The sequence below is a fragment of the Pimephales promelas genome, chromosome 19 (genome assembly GCF_988280905.1).
Source record: "Pimephales promelas chromosome 19, fPimPro1.hap1.1, whole genome shotgun sequence".
Taxonomy (NCBI): Eukaryota; Metazoa; Chordata; class Actinopteri; order Cypriniformes; family Leuciscidae; genus Pimephales; species Pimephales promelas.
The window spans coordinates 31,491,502-31,514,846 of record NC_142787.1 but is presented as its reverse complement, the minus strand read 5'-3'; the positions used below and the strand labels follow the sequence as shown (position 1 = coordinate 31,514,846).

The following is a 23,345-nucleotide window of genomic DNA, read 5'->3' as shown; positions in this document are numbered from 1 at the left end:
AATAAGGGTCTTATCATGCGAAACGATCACTTATTTCAAAACTTATTCCAAAAGCGTAACTTTTCTAAGGACAAATGCTAGCCTTGCTCTATTCTGTGAGGCGCGTTTGTAACGTCACGTAATGCGTAATTACGTTCAAAAGGTCACGAATCAAAATCGTCCGAAATCGTTGTTTTACCTTTTAATTCTTTTTTTGTAAACGGCGTTTGAGTTAGTTTGCACGTTCAACTATGTGTTCAACTTGTAAACACTGATTCTGTACTTCCGGCTACGTCGCCCGTGACCTTTTGAACGTAATTACGTATTACGTGACGTTACAAACGCGCCTCACAGAATAGAGCAAGGCTAGCATTTGTCTTTAGAAAAGTTACGCTTTTGGAATAAGTTTTGAAATAAGCGATCGTTTCGCATGATAAGACCCTTATTCATCGTCTGGTGTCGTTTAAAGACATTTGAAGCTGCATCTGACCTTAAAAAATGGTCATACATATTTTGTTAATGCATAAATTGTCTTCGTGATATATGAACTATGTGGGCCTAATGTTTTTTGGGTCACAAGGATTTATCGACTTTAAAATGTGGGTCCCCAGAAAAAAAGTTTGGGAAACACTGCTGTAGTGAACGAACACGAGTCGAGTCACTGTGAATGTTGTCGTGCAGCGGTGAGATCGTGATGTGGGATCTCGTGAAGTCGGGCAAGCAGAGGTGGAGTCTGTTGGGCAGTTCCCCGGACGGAGAAAACCACAGCCGTATCGTCTTCAACATGAGCTCGTTTCGCTCGGGGGACCGAGAACTTCTGCTCAGCACCTCGATGGACCGAGAGGTGAGGTCTCCCAGAGTAAATAACCTTTATTTCTCCTTACAAAAATACCTTGCTCTAAAACAAGTGTTCGATCACTCAGATCAAGTGTTGGGACCTGGCGTCTCTGGAGTGCTGCTGGACTCTGCCCACTATGGGTGGGTTTGTGTACTGCCTCAGCTTCTCTCCGGTGGGCACCGGCTGTCTGGCTCTGGGGGTCGGAGACAGCATGATTCGGGTCTGGAACACCATGTCCATCCAGAACCAATATGACATCAAGACTTTCTGGCAAGGGATCAAATCTAAAGTCACGGCTGTGAGTCAGATGGGCTTCGTTCACTGATATATTTCCCACAGTGCCATTCAGTTCAGTTAAAATCAAGCCCTTTTTTCTCCCACTTCTCTTACAGTTGGCATGGCATCCACTAAAAGAGGGCTCTCTGGCGTTCGGCACCGATGATGGTAAAGTGGGCATATATGAAGTTTACTCTAACAAGTAAGAGCAACTGTATTTATTCATGTGAAATCTTGCGACTCCTTAAAGGAGTAGTTCACTTTTGTAAAAACAATTGTTGATAATTTACTCACCCCCGTGTCATCCAAGATGTCCACGTCTTTCTTTCTTCAGTCGAAAAGAAATTAAGGTTTTTGATGAAAACATTCCAGGATTTTCTCCATATAATGGACTTCAATGGGGTCCAAAAGACAGTTTCAGTGCAAACTGTTCAAAGGGCTTTAAACGATTCCAGACGATGAATAAGGGTCTTACGATCGCTCATTTAAAAAAATAAATAACAAAGTTTACGTTTTATAAGCTCAAATGCTCGCCTTGCTCTGTTCTGTGATGCACGCTTGAGACTCTCCTGTTCGAAGTCGTTCATCAAAATGAACAAATCTTTTTTCGTGTCATTTGGTTCATTCAATGAACGAATTGACTCAAAAAAAGATTCGTTCATTTTTATGAACGAGTTCGAACAGGAGAGTCACGAACGCACATCATAGAACAGAGCAAGGCGAGCATTTGAGCTTATAAAACTTAAAATTTGTTATTTATTTTTTTAAATGAGTGATCGTAAGACCCTTATAATGGACTTCAATGGGAACCAAATAGTTCAAGGTCCAAAAGACAGTTTCAGTGCAAACTGTTCAAAGGGCTTTAAACGACACCAGACGATGAATAAGGGTCTTATCAAGCGAAACGATCGCTCATTTAATAAATAAATAACAAAGTTTAAGTTTTATAAGCTCAAATGCTCGCCTTGCCTCGCCTCGAACTCGTTCATCAAAATGAACGAATCTTTTTCTGAGTCATTTGCTTCATTCAACGAACGAAATGAACGAATTGACTCGGAAAAAAAATTAATTCATTTTGATGAACGACTTCGAACAGGAGAGTCACGAACGCGCATCACAGAACAGAGCAAGGCGAGCATTTGAGCTTATAAAACTTAAACTTTGTTATTTATTTATTAAATGGCCGCTCATTGCACTTGATAAGACCCTTATTCATCGTCTGGAATCGTTTAAAGCCCTTTGAACAGTTTGCACTGAAACTTTCTTTTAAACCTTGAACCTTTTGGTTCCCATTGAAGTCCATTATATGGAGAAATTTTTTTTTAAAATAATTTCTTTTCGACTGAAGAAAGAAAGACATGGACATCTCGGATGACACGGGGGTGAGTAAATTATCAGTAAAATGGAAATGTACACATTTCACTTCATCATGTGTTTCCACGCTCAGACCTCCTCAGATCTCAAGCACTTACCACCGCAGAACCATCTACTCTCTTTCATGGGGTCCTCCTGTGCCGCCCATGTCTTTCGGTAAGTCAATTCACTAAACGCATCCGCATGACCAACTTGAAGTGGCGCCAAGATCAATCCTTCAGCAGTAAGTGATGCCAGCTCCTCTTTAACGCGCTCTGTAATCGCTTTCCCTCCGTAGAGTTTGTTGGGTAATCAAGGAATGAAAACATAATCCCGCCCTGCTCGCTGACAAATGACACGTTCGTGATCACCGTATCCATCTCCGCTGCTCGAGGGGCTGGAGATAATTGCTTTTGTTTGTTCAGAGGGGTTTGTTGAAGGGATGAGCAATAGTAATAGTGCTGTTCCCGCTAATAGTTGTGTACGTGTGTGTCTCAGGAGACAAGCCGTCCTACAGCTTATACAGCTGTGCCGGAGAGGGGGTCATCTTCCAGCACGACCCCTGGAAGCTCTCAGGGGAGGCCAGTAACATCGACAAGCTCATCCGAGACACTAACAGCATCAAAGTAAGATGAGAAATCGCTCGTTCAGATTTGTCTTTACTAAATTTGTTCATATTGATGAAGTTCTTCTGTTCTTCAGCACAAGATCCCCCCACACACAGACCTGAGCTGGAAGCCGGATGGCAGCGTTTTGGCCATTGGAAATGAAGATGGGTAATGTTGTTAATCATGTTCTCCTTATTTGGTAACCCTTTCCATTAAAGGGTTAGTTCACCCAAAAATGAAAATTCTGTCAGTATTTACTCCCCCTCATGTTGTTCCAACCCCGTAAGACCTTCGTTCATCTTCGGAACACAAATTAAGATATTTAGGATATTAAGATCACTCCTGCATACTAGTCCATAGGCTTCTTGAGGGAATGACTCTTGCTGTCCTCGAAAAGTAATTGAAGACATCGTTAAAATAGTCCAAGTGGCTACAGTGGCTCAATCTTAACTTTATCAAACGACGAGAACACTTTTGTGCGCAAAAAAACAACAAAAATAACGACTTTATTTCAACTATTCACTTCCTTCTCCATAAGCCTATAGTCCGTTAACGTAGTGTGATTGCGTAGAGCAACGTCACACGTAGGCTCACTATTGGTCAACGCTGGTCATGTGTGTGTGATGCGTGTGACGTACAATAACAGAAGCTTACGCTATTAAACTAGTAACCTGACTCGCGTAGAGGGAGAAATAAACCAATAGTTGAAATAAAGTCGTTATTTTTGTTGTTTTTTTGCGCACAAAAGTGTTCTCGCCGTTTGATAAAGTTAAGATTGAGCCCCTGTAGTCACTTGGACTATTTTAACGATGTCTTTAATGACTTTTCGGGGACGGCAAGAGCCAGTCCCTCAAGAAGCCTATGGACTAGTATGCAGGAGCGATCTTAATATCTTAAATATCTTAATTTGTGTTGCGAAGATGAATGAAGGTCTTACGGGGTTGGAACAACATGAGGGTGAGTAAATACTGACAGAATTTTCATTTTTGGGTGAACTAACCCTTTAAGTTTTAAGTTGTTAACATTAGTAATACATTTATTAATTAATATACTATTTGTTCTTTACGGAGGCATATTGCATTCACCTGAAGAAAAAAAAAATCTACTCTGTTTTTCTGAATTAATGAGTTAATTTTTCATGAGAAAAAAAATTTGCTCTGTTTTTCTGAATTAATGAGTTAATTTTTCATGAGAAAAAAGTTTTTGCTCTGTTTTTCTGAATTAATGAGTTAATTTTTCATTAGAAAAAAAATTTTTTGCTCTGTTTTTCTGAATTAATGAGTTAATTTTTCATGAGAAAAAAAATTTTTGCTCTGTTTTTCTGAATTAATGAGTTAATTTTTCATGAGAAAATTTTTTTTTTTGCTCTGTTTTTCTGAATTAACGAGTTAATTTCTTTTTAAGATTAGATTTTTTAGATTTTTTTTCTTCAAGTAGATTTTTTTTCTTCAAGTGAATGCAATACACCTCCGTAGTTCTTTATGTATTTTTGTTTTATTCATAATATAATGATGTTCATTTTTAAAAAATATAGTACCATTTAAAATAAAAATATGTGTCATATTTATTTTTGAAAGAAATTTATGTTTTTGAAGGAATGTCCTAAATTGGTCAGTGACATTTATTTAAATTCAATTAAATTTTGTCCTTTTGAGCTTTCTATGCATGAAATGATCACTTTTCACAAAAATACTAAGCATCACAATGTACATTCAGAATTTATAATAGTAAGAAATGTTTCTTGAGCAGCAAATCAGCATATTAGAGTGATTTCTGAAGGGTCATGTGACACTGAAGACTGGAGTAATGATGCTGAAAATTCAGCTTTGATCACAGGAATAAAATACATTTTAAAATATATTAAAATTGAAAAGTTATTTTAAATTGTGATCATATTTTGTGATGCTTTACTGTATTTTTATTTATTAATTTATTAATTTTGCAGCCGCTTTTATTCAAAGCGATTTTACAAATGAGGAATACAGCGAGCGATTCATCGCGAATAGGCTAACAAATGCTAGAAGTGTTTAAAATACAACGTTTCAGACATTTTCTTAGAGTCGCATAAGCTAGAATAGGGAGGAATTAAAGGAAAGTGAAATCATTTAATTTTTTTTTTTTTTTTGTTAAATTAAAACATTTTATTTAAGAAAAATTGAAATGCAGCCTTGGTGAGCATAAGGTACTAAATAAAAAAAATAAGAATACATAATCAAATCTTACCAACTGTGAACTTTTGAACGGTAGTGTTGTTTATTTTTTGGTTCATGATATCTTGCACATTAACTAATGTTAACAAATTAAAGCTACTCGTTTTGGTTCATTTTTGAATATGGAAATGATGCATCCATCTGGATTTAATTGGGTCATGAGGCGGAGATATTTCTTTTTAAGATCATTTTTCTCATTCCACAAGGATTTAGTTACAGCACCAGAAAACATCAGAGGTGCTTAAAAATGAAACATAAATCGTGCACAATAAGACCAGCCTCTATTTTGATTTCATTTAGTCTTAAAATATGAAATATATCATATGCAAGAATATTTGAGAGTGTTATGCATCAAATAAAGCTCATTGAAGTGTGTTTGTGTTGTAGGTCTATCGAGGTGTTGCAGGCCCCCATGCTGAAGCTCTTGTGCACCGTGCAGCAACATCATAAGATCATAAACTCTCTGCGCTGGCACCATGAACACTCGTCCCAGAAGGAGCTGCAGTATCTGCTGGCGTCCGGATCCAGTAACGCCACGGTCTACGTCCATGACCTCAGGAGCGCTATAGGTGAGAGACAATCGGCCCTTCGTCATTGCTGGAATTATCGTGTTGACTATTCTCTGCATACGATGACAAAAAAAATGACATGCTTTTCATAGTATTCATTAGGGCTGGGTAATAAATATCGATTTCTCGATATTAATCGATTCTCATTTTTACGAACCAATATCGATTCTTAAATCTCAAGAATCGATTAGTCATCCTGTTTCATTTGAATGAATGGGACGTTGTATCGCGGCTGCGCGCATCCAAAAAATCGCAATAATCTTTGTCCTTTGTTACTATTGATATGAAACAAAGTCTCAATTTTCAAATTACGTCCATTTTCTTTAGAAATTCAAAAACATAAATAGCGTTTTGTAATAAAATAAAGCGCCAAATAAACATGAATGAGCATCTGAAAGTGTGTTAAAGATACAGTACAACTTATCCAAATCCGTATCATGTCACATTGATTCACTCAATCTGCGTTTCAACACTAGTTTGTTCCTCTATTTAGCTTGAAGTATATCAGGGCTTTGAATTGGCTTGTTTTTCACTTTCAGAAACCCCATCAGAGAATCCAGTTCTGGTGACTGAACCTTTCAGGACTCTCTCTGGACACACCAACAAAATCACCGGCCTAGCCTGGAGTCCCCATCACGACGGGCGTCTGGTGACCGCGTGTTATGACGGAAGCGCTCAGGCAAGTTACGCCCGTTTCACACACACTCCGTGTGCGCTGCTTTCACTGCAGTGCGTAACTGATCCGCGGCTGTACCACAAACACATACTCACAATTTTTATTTCGAATTCAAAAGTTATGCAGCAACTTTTATTAAAATTGAAGTTTTGTCAACATTGCGATTAGAGCCAGACCGATATATCGGCAGACCGATATTATCGACCGATATTAGGCATTTTCCAAACTATCGGTATCGGCAGTTATAATGGCCGATAAATGAATATTTCAAAAATAACATAAAAACAGACGAAACACGCTTCAACCATGTCATGAGTGTTGGAGTTGTATAGTTTGTCCACCAGAGGGCGCTCGTTGAGTTGGTCACGAGACATACATTGCTTGAATAACAATTAAAAAATCATCCCCATCAGTTCTCTTAACTCAAATAAGCATGATTTGTGAGTATCATGTCCAGTTTCAAATAAATAAATAAAATATCGGCCGATATATCGGATTTTAAAACCCAAAAATATTTGTATCGCTATCGGCCTTCAAAATCCTTTATCGGTCGGTCTCTAATTGCGATTCTCTTTGTACACTTTTACAAACTTGAATGCACATTTAAACACAATTTAAACAACGTAGACCTATAATTCCATGCATTGCTTCTATATATATTAAGTTCCTCAAGCAAGTGGTCAAATATTTAACCGTGTATTTATATTAAAATCGCAAACATTTTAAATTAAAACTTAAAAATGACAAAAATAGCCGTCTCTCGTGCCTTTTCTTTTGCATTTAAATTTTAATACGATAAATCTTGCATGGCACAAAGAACGGAGAATGTGTGAACTTTTATTTATTATTTAAACATTTTTTTAGAAGGTTTAAAAACATTTCATGCCGCAGTAATAATTGAATTCAAGGTTATTTTATTTGGAAATTTTATGAAAATATGGTTTATATTAAAGGGGTCATAAAATATATATATATATACACAGTATATATATATATATATATATATATATATATATATTTTTTTTTAATATGTTCCTTGAGGTTTACTTGTAATAATTTACTTATAATAGTTTTTGCAAAAAATAAAATAAAAAATAATATATTTATATATATATATATATATATATATATATATATATATATTTATATAAATATATATATATACACATGTGTGTGTATATATATATATATATATATATACACATGTGTGTGTGTGTGTGTATATATATATATATATATATATTTTTTTTTTTTTTTTTTTTTTTTTTGAATATGTTCCTTGAGGTTTACTTTTAATAATTTACTTATAATAGTTTTTGCAAAAAAAAAAAATATATATATATAAATATATATATATATATATATTTTATTATATTATATATATATATATATATATATATATATATATATATATATATAAAATTACAAATGAAATGTTATTAGTGTGTAAAAAGTGCTTGTTTGCAGGTGTGGGATGTGCTGAAAGAGCAGCCGGTGTGTAACTACAGGGGTCACTCGGGCCGTCTGATGTGTGTCCAGTGGTCTGCTGTTCACCCAGATCTGGTCTGGACCGGCGGAGATGACTTCACCCTCCAAGAGTGGGCCGTATCCAAGCAGGAACACATCACTCCTCCCAAGAGTGTGTATATCATTATATACCGTCAAACAAACATATCTAATGGAAACAAGTTCCGTCTGGTTTAATAACAAAATTCAAACAATAAATGCCATTTTGTCCCTCGTTAAAGTAGTAGTTCACTTTTAAAGAAACTTTTGCTGATAATTTACTTGTCATCCAAGATGTCCATGTCTTTCTTGCTTCAGTCAAAAAAGAAATTAAGGTTTTTGATGAAAACATTCCAGGATTTTCTCCATATAATGGACTTCAATGGGGTCCAAAAGACAGTTTCAGTGCAAACTGTTCAAAGGGCTTTAAACGATTCCAGACGATGAATAAGGGTCTTATCAAGCGAAACGAGCGCTCATTTAAAAAATAAAAAACAAAGTTTAAGTTTTATAAGCTCAAATGCTCGCCTTGCTCTGTTCTGTGATGCGCGTTTGTGACTTTCCTGTTCGAACTCAAAATGAGCGAATCTTTTTTCGAGTCAATTCGTTCACTGAATCAAACAAATGAATCGGAAAAGGTCTCGTTCATTTTGATGAACGAGTTTGAACAGGAGAGTCACGAATGAAAGAAAGGAAGACATGGACATCTTGGATGACATGGGGGTGACATGGGTTTTTTTTTTTCAAAGTGAACTACTCCTTTAATGTGGCATCACTGTAGTTCTTCCACTTTACTACTAGACCATGACATAAGCATGAATAAACTTTAAAATACGCATACTTTGATGTTTTCATCAACAGGTAAAAAACGTTTTGAGATCGAGAAAAAGAGAGGACCTCAGAAAAAACCCAAGAAGAAAAAGAAGGCCTCAGGAAAAGGAGGGATGAAGGCGGAAGAAAGTGAATTAACTTTATGTGAAGAAAGTAAAGGGGCAGCGGGCAGCGGAGCAGAAGACGGCCAGTCGGACAATGAGGAGGAGGAGGACAACACAGACGCTCCCTCCGTCACGGGTAACGTCTTTCTCTCTTTCATCTCTCGCTGTCTCTTCCGCTTCCTCTCGCGTCTGTGCTTCCAGCGCCGTCTTTGAAATGTCACTCCGGGTGTTGTGTGATGAATAACCTTTATCATTGGGGTCACAGGCAGGTCCAGAGAGAGCAGTGTGGACATGCGTGGCGCTGAGAGGCTTCAGAATGGAGAAAAGTTCATCCATGCAGTTAAAAGGGAAGTCAAAGAGGAGAAGAAAAGAGAGAAACCAGGTCGGTCTCTGCTTTAAAGGAGTAGTTCACTTTTAAAAAAACTTTTGCTGATAATTTACTCACCCCCGTGTCATCCAAGATGTCCATGTCTTTCTTTCTTCAGTCGAAAAGAAATTAAGGTTTTTGATGAAAACATTACAGGATTTTCTCCATATAATGGACTTCAATGGGGACCAAACGGTTCAAGGTCCAAAAGACAGTTTCAGTGCAAACTGTTCAAAGGGCTTTAAACGATTCCAGACGATGAATAAGGGTCTTATCAAGCGAAACGAGCGGCCATTTAATAAATAAATAACAAAGTTTAAGTTTTATAAGCTCAAATGCTCGCCTTGCTCTGTTCTGTGATGCGCGTTCGTGACTCTCCTGTTCAAAGTCGTTCATCAAATCTGAGTCAATTCGTTCATTTCATTCGTTGAATGAACCAAATGACACGTAAAATAATTTGTTCATTTTGATAAAGCTCATTTTTGAAAAAGTTCATTTTCATTTGAGCTTATAAAACTTAAAATTTGTTATTTATTTATTAAATGAGCGATCGTTTCGCTTGATAAGACCCTTATTCATCGTCTTGAATCGTTTAAAGCCCTTTGAACAGTTTGCACTGAAACTCTCATTTGGACCTTGAACCGTTTGGTCCCCATTGAAGTCCATTATATGGAGAAAAATCCTGGAATGTTTTCATCAAAAACATTCCAGGATTTTCTCTATACAATGGACTTCAATGGGGACCAAACGGTTCAAGGTCCAAATGAGAGTTTCAGTGCAAGTTTCGTCCGTGACTCTCCTGTTCGAACTCCTTCATCGAAATGAACAAATCTTTTTCAGAGTCAATTCGTTCGTTTCATTCGTTGAATGAACCAAATGACACTAAAAAAGATTAGTTCATTTTGATGAACGAGTTCGAACTGGAGAGTCACGAACACGCATCACAGAACATTGTAAAAGCTCATCATTTGTTGTTTGTTTTAGATCTGTCTTTAAAAAAGAGAAAGCCTCGCTCCATTCTCCCGCTCAGTACTTCTATGGATCACCGACCCAAAGAGGAACTTCAGCAAGACTGTCTGACGCTCGCTGCTGTGAGACACGCACATGGTAAGTGAGGAGCCCAACATCAGATGTAGAAACATTAAAGGTCCATTCACAACAAGAACCATAACGGTCAAGATAACCACACGGCTACAGATTGCGACCAAATGGTCCAGTTTTGGACCTTTTTCCTTGCTGGTGTGACTAAATTTTGTTAGAGTTTGCACTGGTTGAGAGCTGCCATTTCTGTTGCATATGAAAAACATCAAACGAAAGCATGAAGAAGCCGTGCTTCTTGTTCGAGACGGACAGTTAGTCAGTTTATACTAGACAGCGCATCAGCATTTAATCATCAGTATAGAAAAAAATTATTTACTTCTGTTAATCGATCTGCATCTCAGCTTAAAGGAGTAGTTCACTTTTGAAAAAACTTTTGCTGATAATTTACTCACCCCCATGTCATCCAAGATGTCCATGTCTTTCTTTCTTCAGTCGAAAAGAAATTAAGGTTTTTGATGAAAACATTACAGGATTTTCTCCATATAATGGACTTCAATGGGGTCCAAAAGACAGTTTCAGTGCAAACTGTTCAAAGGGCTTTAAACGATTCCAGACGATGAATAAGGGTCTTATCAAGCGAAACGATCGCTCATTTAATAAATAAATAACAAAGTTTAAGTTTTATAAGCACAAATGAAAATGAACTTTTTCAAAAATGAGCTTAATAAAAATGAACGAATCATTTTACGCGTCATTTGGTTCATTCAACGAATGAAATGAACGAATTGACTCAGATTTGATGAACGAGTTCGAACAGGAGAGTCACGAACGCGCATCACAGAACAGAGCAAGGCGAGCATTTGAGCTTATAAAACTTAAACTTTGTTATTTATTTATTAAATGAGCGATCGTTTCGCTTGATAAGACCCCTTTTCATCGTCTGGAATCGTTTAAAGCCCTTTGAACAGTTTGTAGTTTGCACTGAAACTGTCTTTTAAACCTTGAACCGTTTGGTTCCCATTGAAGTCCATTATATGGAAAAAAAATCCTGGAATGTTTTCATCAAAAACCTTAATTTCTTTTCGACTGAAGAAAGAAAGACGTGGACATCTTGGATGACACGGGGGTGAGGAAATTATCAGCAAAAGTTTTTATTTATTAACCTTACTTATTGCCTTTATTAACCATATACCAAGTTATATTTATGGTATCAGACGGTATTATCACTGCTTCTCTTCTCATGTAAATCAATGAGGAATTTAAAAATTTAAACTTCTGCAATGACAAAATTAGAGTGAATATGTGGTTGTCATGTGTATAGCGCTTTTCCTGTCCCTTCTGCTCCTCAGGGCAAAGCGGAGCTTGTGTTCCAGGATCTGGAGATCATATTCAGCTCGGCCTGTTCACGGACAGGGATGGCCTCTACAGGATGTTCCAGGAGGAAGGTGAGTCAGGCCAGTGATTGGATGCTGGAGATCTGATTTGGAAGTGGTGTTAAGTTCGTTGTGGTGTTTTGAACAGAGGAGAGCCACGTGGAGGCTGGTCATTATGACTCGATGGTGTATCTGAGGCTGTGGAAAGGAGACGTGATTGGAGCAATCAATGTTGCTGTGGAGAAAGGAGAGCTGACTGACCACCTCCTCAGTTTAGCTCCAATGGGTGAGACGTTCTCTGGTGTTATGACTCTGTGCATGCTCTTTGAGGTGGTGACCATAGACCTGCATTATATGACTGACACACAAGAACGGTTTGACCTAAAAATATCAAAATTGAAACTACTGCGGAAACAAAGACACCTACATCTTGGATGCCCTTGAAGTAAGATGAAACATACCAAAAATTAATTTCAAAGTGAACTAAAAAAATAACGCTTGAATGTGTCATTTTGGTGTTCAAATATGAGTTTTAGGGGATACAAGTATTGACTCCAGGGGGATTTTAACCCTCTGATGGTCCTCAGTCACTTCTGACCGAATAATTTTCTGTTTTGAATTATTAAAAATCACAGCTTCATCGGAAGGTTATGATACATGGTGACTTTTTTGGCATTTGGTATGTGAACACACAAAAAAATTGAGTTCATGATCCGAGCATGCTAAGTGGTTGTAAAAAAATTAGTCACGATTTTGGTCTTTGGTCAAAAATGACCCCCATAGGAAATTAACAAAAATTGACAATTTTTTTTTTTATTTATTTATTTTTTACATTTTTTTTTTTTAAATAAGAAATCGTTTTTGAGATTGTTTCAATAATATATTCAAATTCACCAAAAAAAATGTGTTCATAAACAGCTGGGGAATTCACATGCCTCTCCATAGAGAGCTGTACATGCCATCTAGTGGTTACACCATGATTCTACGCTTTTTCTCTATACTGTAACCAAATGTATTATAAAATATTATTAAAAATACTTTTTTTTCTGAAGGCCTAGACTCTATATTAAACAAAAATTCTGCATTAATAATTTAAAAAAAAAAAAAAAAAAAATATATATATATATATACATTTCCATTAAAAAAATAGACCATAAATATTGTATAAATATTAAAATATTAAATCAAATTGTCTCAAAATACTAAATTAAAAAGAATAAATATTATAGAACAAAAATAAATTGCATTGGTTTTACTGGGATGGAAGAAGTTTACTTTTTAGGCCTCCGGTCACTTCTGACCGGGAAGGCCCAGGACGTGACTCATAAAGGAAGACCATCAGAGGGTTAATCTTTTATCATTTCTTTTTAAAAATGTAGTGAAGCAGTTTACAGAATATTGCATGTGGCAGGAAAATCTTTATATAAAATAAATTTTGTGTAGATTTTTAAATGTCCAGTACAATAACCCCAAAGAGACTTCTCCTGGACATGTTTCTTTGTCGTTGACCCTCTCAGCGGGCTACCAGGTGTGGGCCAGGACCGTCGAGGCGTATGTGAAGCAGCTCTGCCACCAAGAGCAGTTCCTCAAAGCAGCCTCACATCTCGTCTCCATCCATAAACTCTACGAGGCCATCAACCTTTTGAAGGGCCACCAGTTCTACCGGTTAGAAACATCACAATCAGCTGTTGTTCATCATGGTAATGGTGTCGGCCTGAGTAGAAGGTTCACGTTTGTTTTTGCAATAAATCTTCAGCGAGGCCATCGCTTTAGCCAGAGCCCGACTCCAGCCTGAGGACCCTGTGCTGAAGGACCTCTACATGAGCTGGGCTGCGGTGCTGGAGAAGGACGGCCATTATGCTACTGCGGCGAAATGGTGAGTGAAACACATTAGCATGTATATTGTGACCTCTTACATGTCATGAGATCAAGGAAAATTTGATTTCACAATTCATGATCCCTTTAAATGGTCTTTTTGTTTTTATTGAGTGAAATGAATTATGCATGCTAAATGTCGGGCTGCTAAATATGACATTTTTGGTAATAAAGTTTAATAATTTTAAAGGGACAGTTCACCCAAAAATGAAAATTCTGTCAACCCTTACTCATGCCATTGCAAACCTGAATGCATTTCTTTTTTCTAACCACAAAAGAAGATATTTTGACTAATGTTAAAGGAGTAATTCACTTACTCACCCCCGTGTCATCCAAGATGTCCATGTCTTTCTTTCTTCAGTCGAAAAGAAATTAAGGTTTTTGATGAAAACATTCCAGGATTTTCTCCATATAATGGACTTCAATGGGGTCCAAAAGACAGTTTCAGCGCAAACTGTTCAAAGGGCTTTAAACGACTCCAGACGATGAATAAGGGTCTTATCAAGCGAAACGATCGCTCATTTAATGAATAAATAACAAAGTTTAAGTTTTATAAGCTCAAATGCTCGCCTTGCTCTGCTCTGTGATGCGCGTTCGTGACTCTCCTGTTCGAACTCGTTCTTCAAATCTGAGTCAATTCGTTCATTTCATTCGTTGAATGAACCAAATGACACGTAAAATGATTTGTTCATTTTGATAAAGCTCATTTTTGAAAAAGTTCATTTTCATTTGAGCTTATAAAAATTAAACTTTGTTATTTATTTATTAAATAAGTGATCGTTCGCTTGATAAGACCCTTATTCATCGTCTTGAATCGTTTAAAGCCCTTCGAACAGTTTGCACTGAAACTCTCATTTGGTTCCCATTGAAGTCCATTATATGGAGAAAATCCTGGAATGTTTTCATCAAAACCTTAATTTCTTTTCGACTGAAGAAAGAAAGACATGGACTTCTTGGATGACACGGGGGCGAGTAAATTATCAGCAAACGTTTTTTAAAAAGTGAACTACTCCTTTAATAACTGATGCCGAGTTCACACTGGACGATGGATCGGCGACAAGATAACTTACAAAAGAAAGAATCGCAGACAACTTTGTCTGGTCTGCAAACTACCTTTCTCATCCAAACATACGAGTGAGAAGTGATCACGCGTGGGTGAGACTGGAGTTCAAAAATCAGGCCTTGGCATAAATTGTTTTGGTTCCCATTGACTTCCACTGTATGCACAAAAAAATCCAATGCAAGTCAATGAGAACTGAAATTGTTTAGTTACGAACATTCTTCAAAATATCTACTTTGTGTTCAGCGGAAGAAAGAAATGCATATAGTTTGGAACGAAATGAGGGTGAGAAAAAAAACTATCCCTTTAACTGGATCTGAGTCAACATGTACATGTATAATATTGTGGTAAGATTTAAATTGCTGTATACAGTCAATGGTGTAATATAATTGAAACTGACGAAGATGTATTTTTTTCCTTCCTTCACCTGTCAGTTACCTCGCCACAGACTCGAGCTTTGACGCAGCTAAAGTCATTGCCAAGAAAGGGGATGTGATGTCACTGAAGACGGCGGCTAATGTGGCGTGGGTGTCAGGAGAAAGTGAGCTGGCACATTCTCTCTCTCTGAGGTGCGCCAAAGACTCGATGCTTTCCCAGGACTGGGTCGCGGCACAGGAAGTCCTGAGGACGCAAGACTCACTTTTGGTTTGTTTCCAGCTGTTATTATATATGAAGAGTTCAGATCCAAAAGCCTCTAAGTGCCATTTGAAATTTTCTTCTAGAATGAACATTTTTATCAAGCTTGTATATTTAAGTTCAGTAATTTGACTTAAATGACAATTAATAGGTAATCTTCATTGCCATTTAAGTGAAATTACTGAACTTAAATATACAAGCTTGATAAAAATGTTCATTCTAGAAGAAAATTTCAAATGGCATTTAGAGGCTTTTGCATCTGAACTCTTCACATACACTACCGGTCAAAAGTTTTAGATCGGTAAGATTTTTTATGTTTTTAAAAGAAGTCTCTTCTGCTCACCAAGGCTGCAATTATTTGATAAAAAATACAAAAAAAACAGTAATATTATGACATATTATTACAATTTAAAACAGCAGTTTTCTATGTGAATATATAGTAAAGTGTAATTTATTCCTGTGATCAAAGCTGAATTTACCGCATCATTACTCCAGTATTCAGTGTCACATGATCCTACAGAAATTATTATAATATGATGCTCAAGAAACATTTATGATTATTATCCATGTTGAAAACAGTTTTTTACATTTTTATTTCAGGATTCTTTGATGAATAGAAAGTTCAAAAGAACAGAATTGATCTGAAATGGAAAGCTTTTGTAACATTAATCACTACCATTCAAAAGTTTGGGGTCAGTAAGAATTTATTTTTTATTTTTGGGGGAAAGAAATTCATCAAGAATGAGTTAAATTGATCAAAAGTTACAGTAAAGACATTTATAATGTTAGAAAAGATTATACTTTAAATAAATGCCGTTCTTTTGAACTTTCTATTCATCATAGAATTTTGGGGGGAAAATGGTACACGACTGTTTTCAACATTGAAAATAATAATTTTGAGTTTTTTGAGCATAAAATCAGCATATTAGAATGATTTCTGAAGGATCATGTGACACTGAAAACTGATGTGTAATCAGCAACAGTAATGATGTTGAAAATTCAGCTTTCAAATCACACTTTAAAATATATTAAAATAGAAAACAGTCATTTTAAATTGTCATAATATTTCACAATATTACTGTTTTCATCAAATAGCAGCCTTGGTGAGCAGAAGAGACTTCATTTAAAAACATAAAAAAATCTTACTGATCTAAAACTTTTGACTGGAAGTGTAGATATACATGTATGTTCAGTAAGCTGAACTTGGCACTGATTTAAATTCATTCATGGTTTTATAAGGGAAGAAAAATATTGTCTTTTTAGTGGATTAATTTTTCAGGCAATTTTTTTTTATTTTTTTTATTTGTCTCAAACAATCAACATAGATACACAACAACAAACAATAATTAAAACCACAAAGTAAAACACAACCACCTAAAAATAAATATGTATAGATAAAAAGTTGTAGTAATAATAATAATAATAATAATACCAAAACAACAAAAAATAAAAGACTAAAATAAAAATTTGTTTGAGAAGGAGCAGGCAGAAGCAATTAGCTTATTTAAACCTGCCCCTATTTAACAAAAAATAATAATATTACCAAACAAATAAAAACTCAGTTACAGCATACATTTTTCTCAGATCATACATAACTCACAACAATACCTTAACCACAATACTTTCACATTGCAGATTTAGTCCTGTGTTTCAGTCTATGCTCGTCTATATTGATCCAATAATGATTTCTTTAATCTATTTTTGAACCGAAATGAAATTATGGCTCTGTTTGATGTCATTATCCAGTCCATTCCATATGGTTACCCCACAAACTGATAAACACATGCTTTTAATAGCAGTTCGTACAAGAGGTTGTTTGAACACACAATATCCTCTTAGATGATATCCCCCAACTCTTTCATTAAACATTGCACTTATGTTACCTGGTAAATTATTTTCTTTGACTTTAAACATAAATTGAGCAGTTTTAAATGTAACAATGTCCATAAATTTTAGCAATTGTGAATTAAAAAACAGAAGATTAATATGAAAGACAATAAATATCTAATATATGATAAATAATTCATATTATTACTATGAATAGTGTGTTTGTCTAACCAACAATTGTCCACCATGAAGAAATCTACTTTATTCTAAGGCCTTTTTCTCATGGTTCTTTCTTCACAGGGTCACAGACTGATGTTCTGTGTTAATGAGATCCTGACTCAAAGACTGGCAGATACAGGTGTGGTCACCTGGACCGTGGCTTCTTCACACACCTGGTCTAAGCCCTGTGAGGAGACCTTTCTCTCCGCGGTACTCGGCGTGTGGCAGAGCGAGTGTGCGGTGGCGTCTGTTGACCTGGTCAAAGTGAAGACGCTTCATCAGCAGCTGAGAGCCGTCGACAATCCTCCCGCCACCACTAGAGTTCCCATGAAGCAAGTATGTGAGAAAAGATGCAACGGATCTACTTGACACTGTTCACGGATTAATATAATATATTTCATGAAATACATGGACAAAATGGATGATAGTATTGAGTTGTGCCCAGTGTTGGGTATAACTAATTAGTAATTACTAAGTAATTAGTTACTGTAATTTAATTACTTTTCCCTTGAAAATGTAAAGTAAGGGATTACTCTTCATTTATCTGTAATTTAATTACAGTTACTTCTGATGTAATTGAGGTAAATACTGTATAGATCAATCCGATCTCACAGCGATTCGTATGAGGTGTCTAAATCGTACGACCGCACTCGTACAAATTATTGTAAAATATGTATGAAAAAAGTGTGAAATGTAATGAGATCAGACATAAAACAATAGTGGGTTTAACATCGAAATATATTGTCTGATGCTAAAAAGTATGTTTTTATAATGTAACCTTCTCCACCTTGATCAGTTTAAGGATAATTTATGCAATTTTATAGTATTTATTTGAAAGAATTAAAACAGATTCATGTCTATCCTTGTATTATTCAGCTGGTTGAGATTGATGGGATTTTGAAAGTAATTAAAAGTAATTAAATACTTTTTAGAGAGAGTACTTAGTACAGTAATCTAGTTACACTGTTGAAGAGGTAATTAGTAACTAGTAATTAATTACTTTTTTGAGTAACTTACCCAACACTGGTTGTGCCACATCATACGTGCGATACGGTTCTATATAAACACTGTTGTGATTTATTTGATGTCATCGTCAAATTCACTAATCTTCCGCTCTTTTTTTTCCCTCAGCTCTTATCTCACATTTCATTGGACGTGACGCTGTGTGCTTTGAGTCAGCTGTTGTGTGATTGGCCGTCTGCTCTAGAGGAGCTACTGCAAGCTCTGACACGAGGTTCAGAGGTCGGACACTTCACGCTGATGGCGGAGATGTGCCAGCTGCTTTTACCACAAGGTGAGGTACACGGCCACAGATGCACCAAAATAAAATCAAAATCAATCCAAGTGAACTTTAAAGTCGGCATGAACCGGATTTCAATCGTTTTTCTTTCCTATCGTGACGTATATCCCAGTGAAAAGGTTTCCTGGGTGCACTTGGCCTAAAACAGAAACCAAACTTTAAAAAAATTATTTTTTATAATTTATAATTATTTTTAAAATATATTATTTTAAAGTAGCTTTTTTGCATAAGTGTATTAATATTTTTTTTTTTATCACTTCCTGTAGAAGTTTGCAACAGTTCTAGTCTTTAAATCTCATCTGTTTAGGCAGGCTTTTATGTGATTTAATGTTTGTTGCTGTACTGGTTTTATTGTTTAATGACCCTAACCCTAACTTCATGGATTTTCTAACTTTCAGGTGTCCTAGAGTGCCATGGAAGGCGCCTATTAATAAAATGTAGTATTATTGTTATTTAATGTAAAAAAATATGCCAATAAAATAAAATAACCACACTTCTATTGAAAGTAGCCCCTAAATTGTACCGAAAATATATTAATATTAAATATATTGTTCTTATTTAAGTTCTTTTCAACAGAATCAGATTTAACAGATTTATTTTTTATAGTCCTACGGTGGCTGAAATTTATGGAAGCTTGTTCCCGCCACTGAATATAAAAATAAAATAAATAATTGTGACTTTTTATATCACAATTCTGACTTTATATCTCGCAATTCTGAGAAATAAAATCAGAATTGCGAGATATAAAGTCATAATTGCGTGATATAAAGTTATAAAGTCAAAATTGCGAAATATAAAGTTATAATTGCGTGATATAAAGTCAGAATTCTGACTTTATATCTCGCAATTCTGACTTTATATCACGCAATTCTGACTTTACATCACGCAATTTTGACTTTATATCTCACAATTCTGACTTTATATCTCGCAATTCTGACTTTATATCTCACAATTTTGACTTTATATCTCACAATTCTGACTTTATATCTCGCAATTCTGACTTTATATCTCGCAATTCTGACTATATCTCACAATTTTGACTTTATATCTCACAATTCTGACTTTATATCTCGCAATTCTGACTTTATATCTCACAATTCTGACTTTATATCTCGCAATTCTGACTTTATATCTCGCAATTCTGACTTTATATCTCACAATTCTGACTTTATATCTCACAATTCTGACTTTATATCTCACAATTCTGACTTTATATCTCACAATTCTGACTTTATATCTCACAATTCTGACTTTATATCTCACAATTCTGACTTTATATCTCGCAATTCTGACTTTATATCTCGCAATTCTGACTTTATATCTCGCAATTCTGACTTTATATCTCGCAATTCTGACTTTATATCTCACAATTCTGACTTTACATCACGCAATTCTGACTTTATATCTCACAATTCTGACTTTATATCTCGCAATTCTGACTTTATATCTCGCAATTCTGACTTTATATCTCGCAATTCTGACTTTATATCTCACAATTCTGACTTTATATCTCGCAATTCTGACTTTATATCTCACAATTCTGACTTTATATCATGCAATTCTGACTTTATATCTCACAATTCTGACTTTATATCTCGCAATTCTGACTTTATATCTCGCAATTCTGACTTTATATCTCGCAATTCTGACTTTATATCTCGCAATTCTGACTTTATATCACGCAATTCTGACTTTATATCTCGCAATTCTGACTTTATATCTCACAATTCTGACTTTACATCTCACAATTCTGACTTTATATCTCACAATTCTGACTTTATAGTTAGTCTTTTTTCCCCCTTAGAATTGGCCTGATAAGATTGGCCATAGAAATTTTGGTATTAATTCAAAATCTTTTTCTAATTAAAAATCCCTAATTCAAATCTTTCATTGTCCTTTTCCTGGCAGGTTTGGAGTCAGTGGCACTTTACAAACAGAAACTAGACCCGAGTGACGAGAGAAGCTCGACGATTTCTCAAAGCGTGGAGGCTTTCGTCTCTTATCAGCTCATGTATAAGAAATGGTGGAACTGCAGTGATGAAACTTCAGCTTTGACCAATAACCCCATCAGCAACGGTCACCGTTTAACAGAGAACAACCACAGCGAAGACGAAGCAGACTGTAACGGAGAAGCTCCATCTGAAGGCACTTTCTCTGAGGGCTTCTGGAACGTTCTTCTCTCTGAACCTCACGCTAATCTCCAGGCCACCCAGAGAGCCATAGCAGAGATTCAGAAGAGAGTGGCGAGCCTGATTCAGCAGCACAGCCAGTGTAAAGAGATTCCCGTGACCCCGGAAGAGGAACGTGGAGGATCTGCGAGTGGAAGCAGGTATTTATGATGCTGGATCTTTGATTTAGGTGCTTCATAGAAATGTCTAACAGCTCTTTTTGTCTCTCTTTAGCAGTGAGTCCCTCTCTACACTGACTGCACAGGTTGCTGAACACCATAAAGTGCTCACGGCCATTCCTGAGCTGCTCAGAGTAAGACGCTCCGTTTTCTTAAAGGGACAGTTCACCTTAAAAATGAAAGTTCTGTCATCATTTACTAGAACTCATACAGGTTTGGAATGACTTGATTTTTCTTCTGCTGAACACAAAATATATTTTGATGAATATAGGGAACCAGACAGTTGATGGACCCCATTGACTTCCATTATTTGGAAAAAAAATGCTATGGGAGTCAATGGGAAGCATCAACTCTTTGGTTTCTGACATTCTTTTGTGTTGACTTGAGGATGAGTAAATGATGACACAATTTTTGGGTGAACCCAGTAATGCCTGATATTTAAAATGATAGTCAGAAAATGTGTTTTTTTGCGTATCATATTTGAGAAATCAGGCTTTTATGGCTCATTAAGTATGATATAGGAGAAAACTATCATATGAGTAGAAAAACTCTTTTTGCAATTTGGAGCAGTTGCTGATTTACAGTTAAAGTGGGTTGTTCACTTTTAGAAAAACTTTTGCTGATAATTTACTCACCCCCATGTCATCCAAGATGTCCATGTCTTTCTTTCTTCAGTTGAAAAGAAATTAAGGTTTTTGATAAACATTCCAGGATTTTCTCCATATAATGGACTTCAATGGGAACCAAACGGTTCAAGGTCCAAAAGACAGTTTCAGTGCAAACTGTTCAAAGGGCTTTAAACGATTCCAGACGATGAATAAGGGTCTTATCAAGCGAAATGATCACTCATTTAAAAAAAAAAATAACACAGTTTAAGATTTATAAGCTCTAATGGTTACCTTGCTCTGTTCTGTGATGCTCGTTTGTGACTCGAACTCGTTCATCAAAATGAACGAATCTTTTTTAGAGTCATGACTCGAAGGGTCCTAGATAAGACCCTTATTCATTGTCTGGAATCGTTTAAAGCCCTTTGAACAGTTTGCACTGAAACTGTCTTTTGGTTCCCATTGAAGTCCATTATATGGAGAAAATCCTGGAATGTTTTCATCAAAAACCTTAATTTCTTTTCGACTGAAGAAAGAAAGACATGGACATCTTGGATGACATGGGGGTGAGTAAATTATCAGCAAAAGTTTTTTTAAAGTGAACTACTCCTTTAATACCTGGTATTGTCTAAGGATAACTTTGATTATTTTTTTTTTATTTTTTTATTTTTTTTTCACTTCAAATGTTGACTACTGTATATGTCCAAAAAGTGAGATGAAATTCTGATAGCTTTAAATGTAAATCTAAAAGATGCACAAAATAAACATTCCTATCATATATGATACTCGCATATGATGAATAATAAAGTTGCTGCAGTGTAATTGTTAATCTTGAAATATTACTCGCAATATAAAAAAAATTCTTACTTTTACTTTATCAAAATAGTTAAGGACTTCACCACATAATACTAAAAGACCTTCTACTTGAATTATAAACTATCAATCAGATGCTAGAAGGTATGCAGTAAATTGCGTACAACATTTTTTTTTACCAATGTTTTAAACATTTGGACAATCTGGAGGCCTTAGAAATATGTGTTTAAAATATGATGATGCAGGCTAAGTTTCTTATTGTTCAGGGTTCGGCTGCTTATCTTCGATTATGGGAGCTTTATCTATCGTCAGCCATTCAAGAGTAGCCATTTTTTTCTGACCGAATCGATTTGATTTCATGATAGATTTCTTTTTTCTCTCTTATTTTAGAAATACCCATTTCCGGACGTCATGGAGTGCTGCATCGTCTTTCTGCACATGGAGAAACAGTCGACTCTGTTCCCGCAGCACATCCTTGCCCAAGCCACAACTTTGCTGCGCAAATACGGCACTACAGAACCGCTCTGTAAAGCCTGGCAGAGACTGACACCGTCCACATAGCACTTAGTGTTTTTGATATGCAATTACTGTTGTTTGATATGTAAAACGCACTTGACTTATGTCTGTAATAAAACAAATTCTCCCACAGTTTACTTTTTTATTGAAGCAATAGAAAATATCGGACCAAACTTTGTCATCTGAACCCTGTTGACTTTTATATAACACCCCCTAATATTTTAAATTATTTCAATACAAATACAAATTATTTCAAACAAATTTTACTTTTTTGTGTGTAGTTTTTCATTTTAAAATTCTTTTGACACATTAATATATATAAAATATATTTTTTTTTAATCATTAAGTCATGTTTAAAAAGTAAAAATGTTAAATCAAATTAAAACAAGTAGAAACGATGCTTTTTTTCTCCGTAT

General features: G+C 35.7%; 1 protein-coding gene across 3 annotated transcripts in view; it reads left to right on the top strand.

The window, feature by feature from the left end:
- Window positions 1-23,061, top strand: part of gemin5 (gem (nuclear organelle) associated protein 5) — a 41,851-nt gene extending 18,790 nt beyond the window's left edge. For 2 of the 3 annotated variants that reach the window (XM_089123895.1, XM_039676991.2), the window contains 22 exons: window positions 661-823; window positions 903-1,115; window positions 1,210-1,295; window positions 2,541-2,623; window positions 2,945-3,072; window positions 3,149-3,222; window positions 5,652-5,833; window positions 6,373-6,512; window positions 7,977-8,148; window positions 8,877-9,086; window positions 9,216-9,332; window positions 10,302-10,424; window positions 11,708-11,803; window positions 11,880-12,017; window positions 13,249-13,396; window positions 13,488-13,607; window positions 15,101-15,311; window positions 17,430-17,684; window positions 18,480-18,642; window positions 20,557-20,977; window positions 21,051-21,129; window positions 22,804-23,061. In XM_089123895.1, coding sequence (XP_088980021.1) covers window positions 661-823; window positions 903-1,115; window positions 1,210-1,295; window positions 2,541-2,623; window positions 2,945-3,072; window positions 3,149-3,222; window positions 5,652-5,833; window positions 6,373-6,512; window positions 7,977-8,148; window positions 8,877-9,086; window positions 9,216-9,332; window positions 10,302-10,424; window positions 11,708-11,803; window positions 11,880-12,017; window positions 13,249-13,396; window positions 13,488-13,607; window positions 15,101-15,311; window positions 17,430-17,684; window positions 18,480-18,642; window positions 20,557-20,977; window positions 21,051-21,129; window positions 22,804-22,974 — 3,493 coding nt within the window. In that variant the 3' untranslated portion in view covers window positions 22,975-23,061. The remainder of the gene's footprint in view (window positions 1-660; window positions 824-902; window positions 1,116-1,209; window positions 1,296-2,540; window positions 2,624-2,944; window positions 3,073-3,148; window positions 3,223-5,651; window positions 5,834-6,372; window positions 6,513-7,976; window positions 8,149-8,876; window positions 9,087-9,215; window positions 9,333-10,301; window positions 10,425-11,707; window positions 11,804-11,879; window positions 12,018-13,248; window positions 13,397-13,487; window positions 13,608-15,100; window positions 15,312-17,429; window positions 17,685-18,479; window positions 18,643-20,556; window positions 20,978-21,050; window positions 21,130-22,803) is intronic. The other variant, XM_039676993.2, reaches the window with a different exon arrangement.
- The last annotated feature ends 284 nt before the right edge of the window (window positions 23,062-23,345 follow it).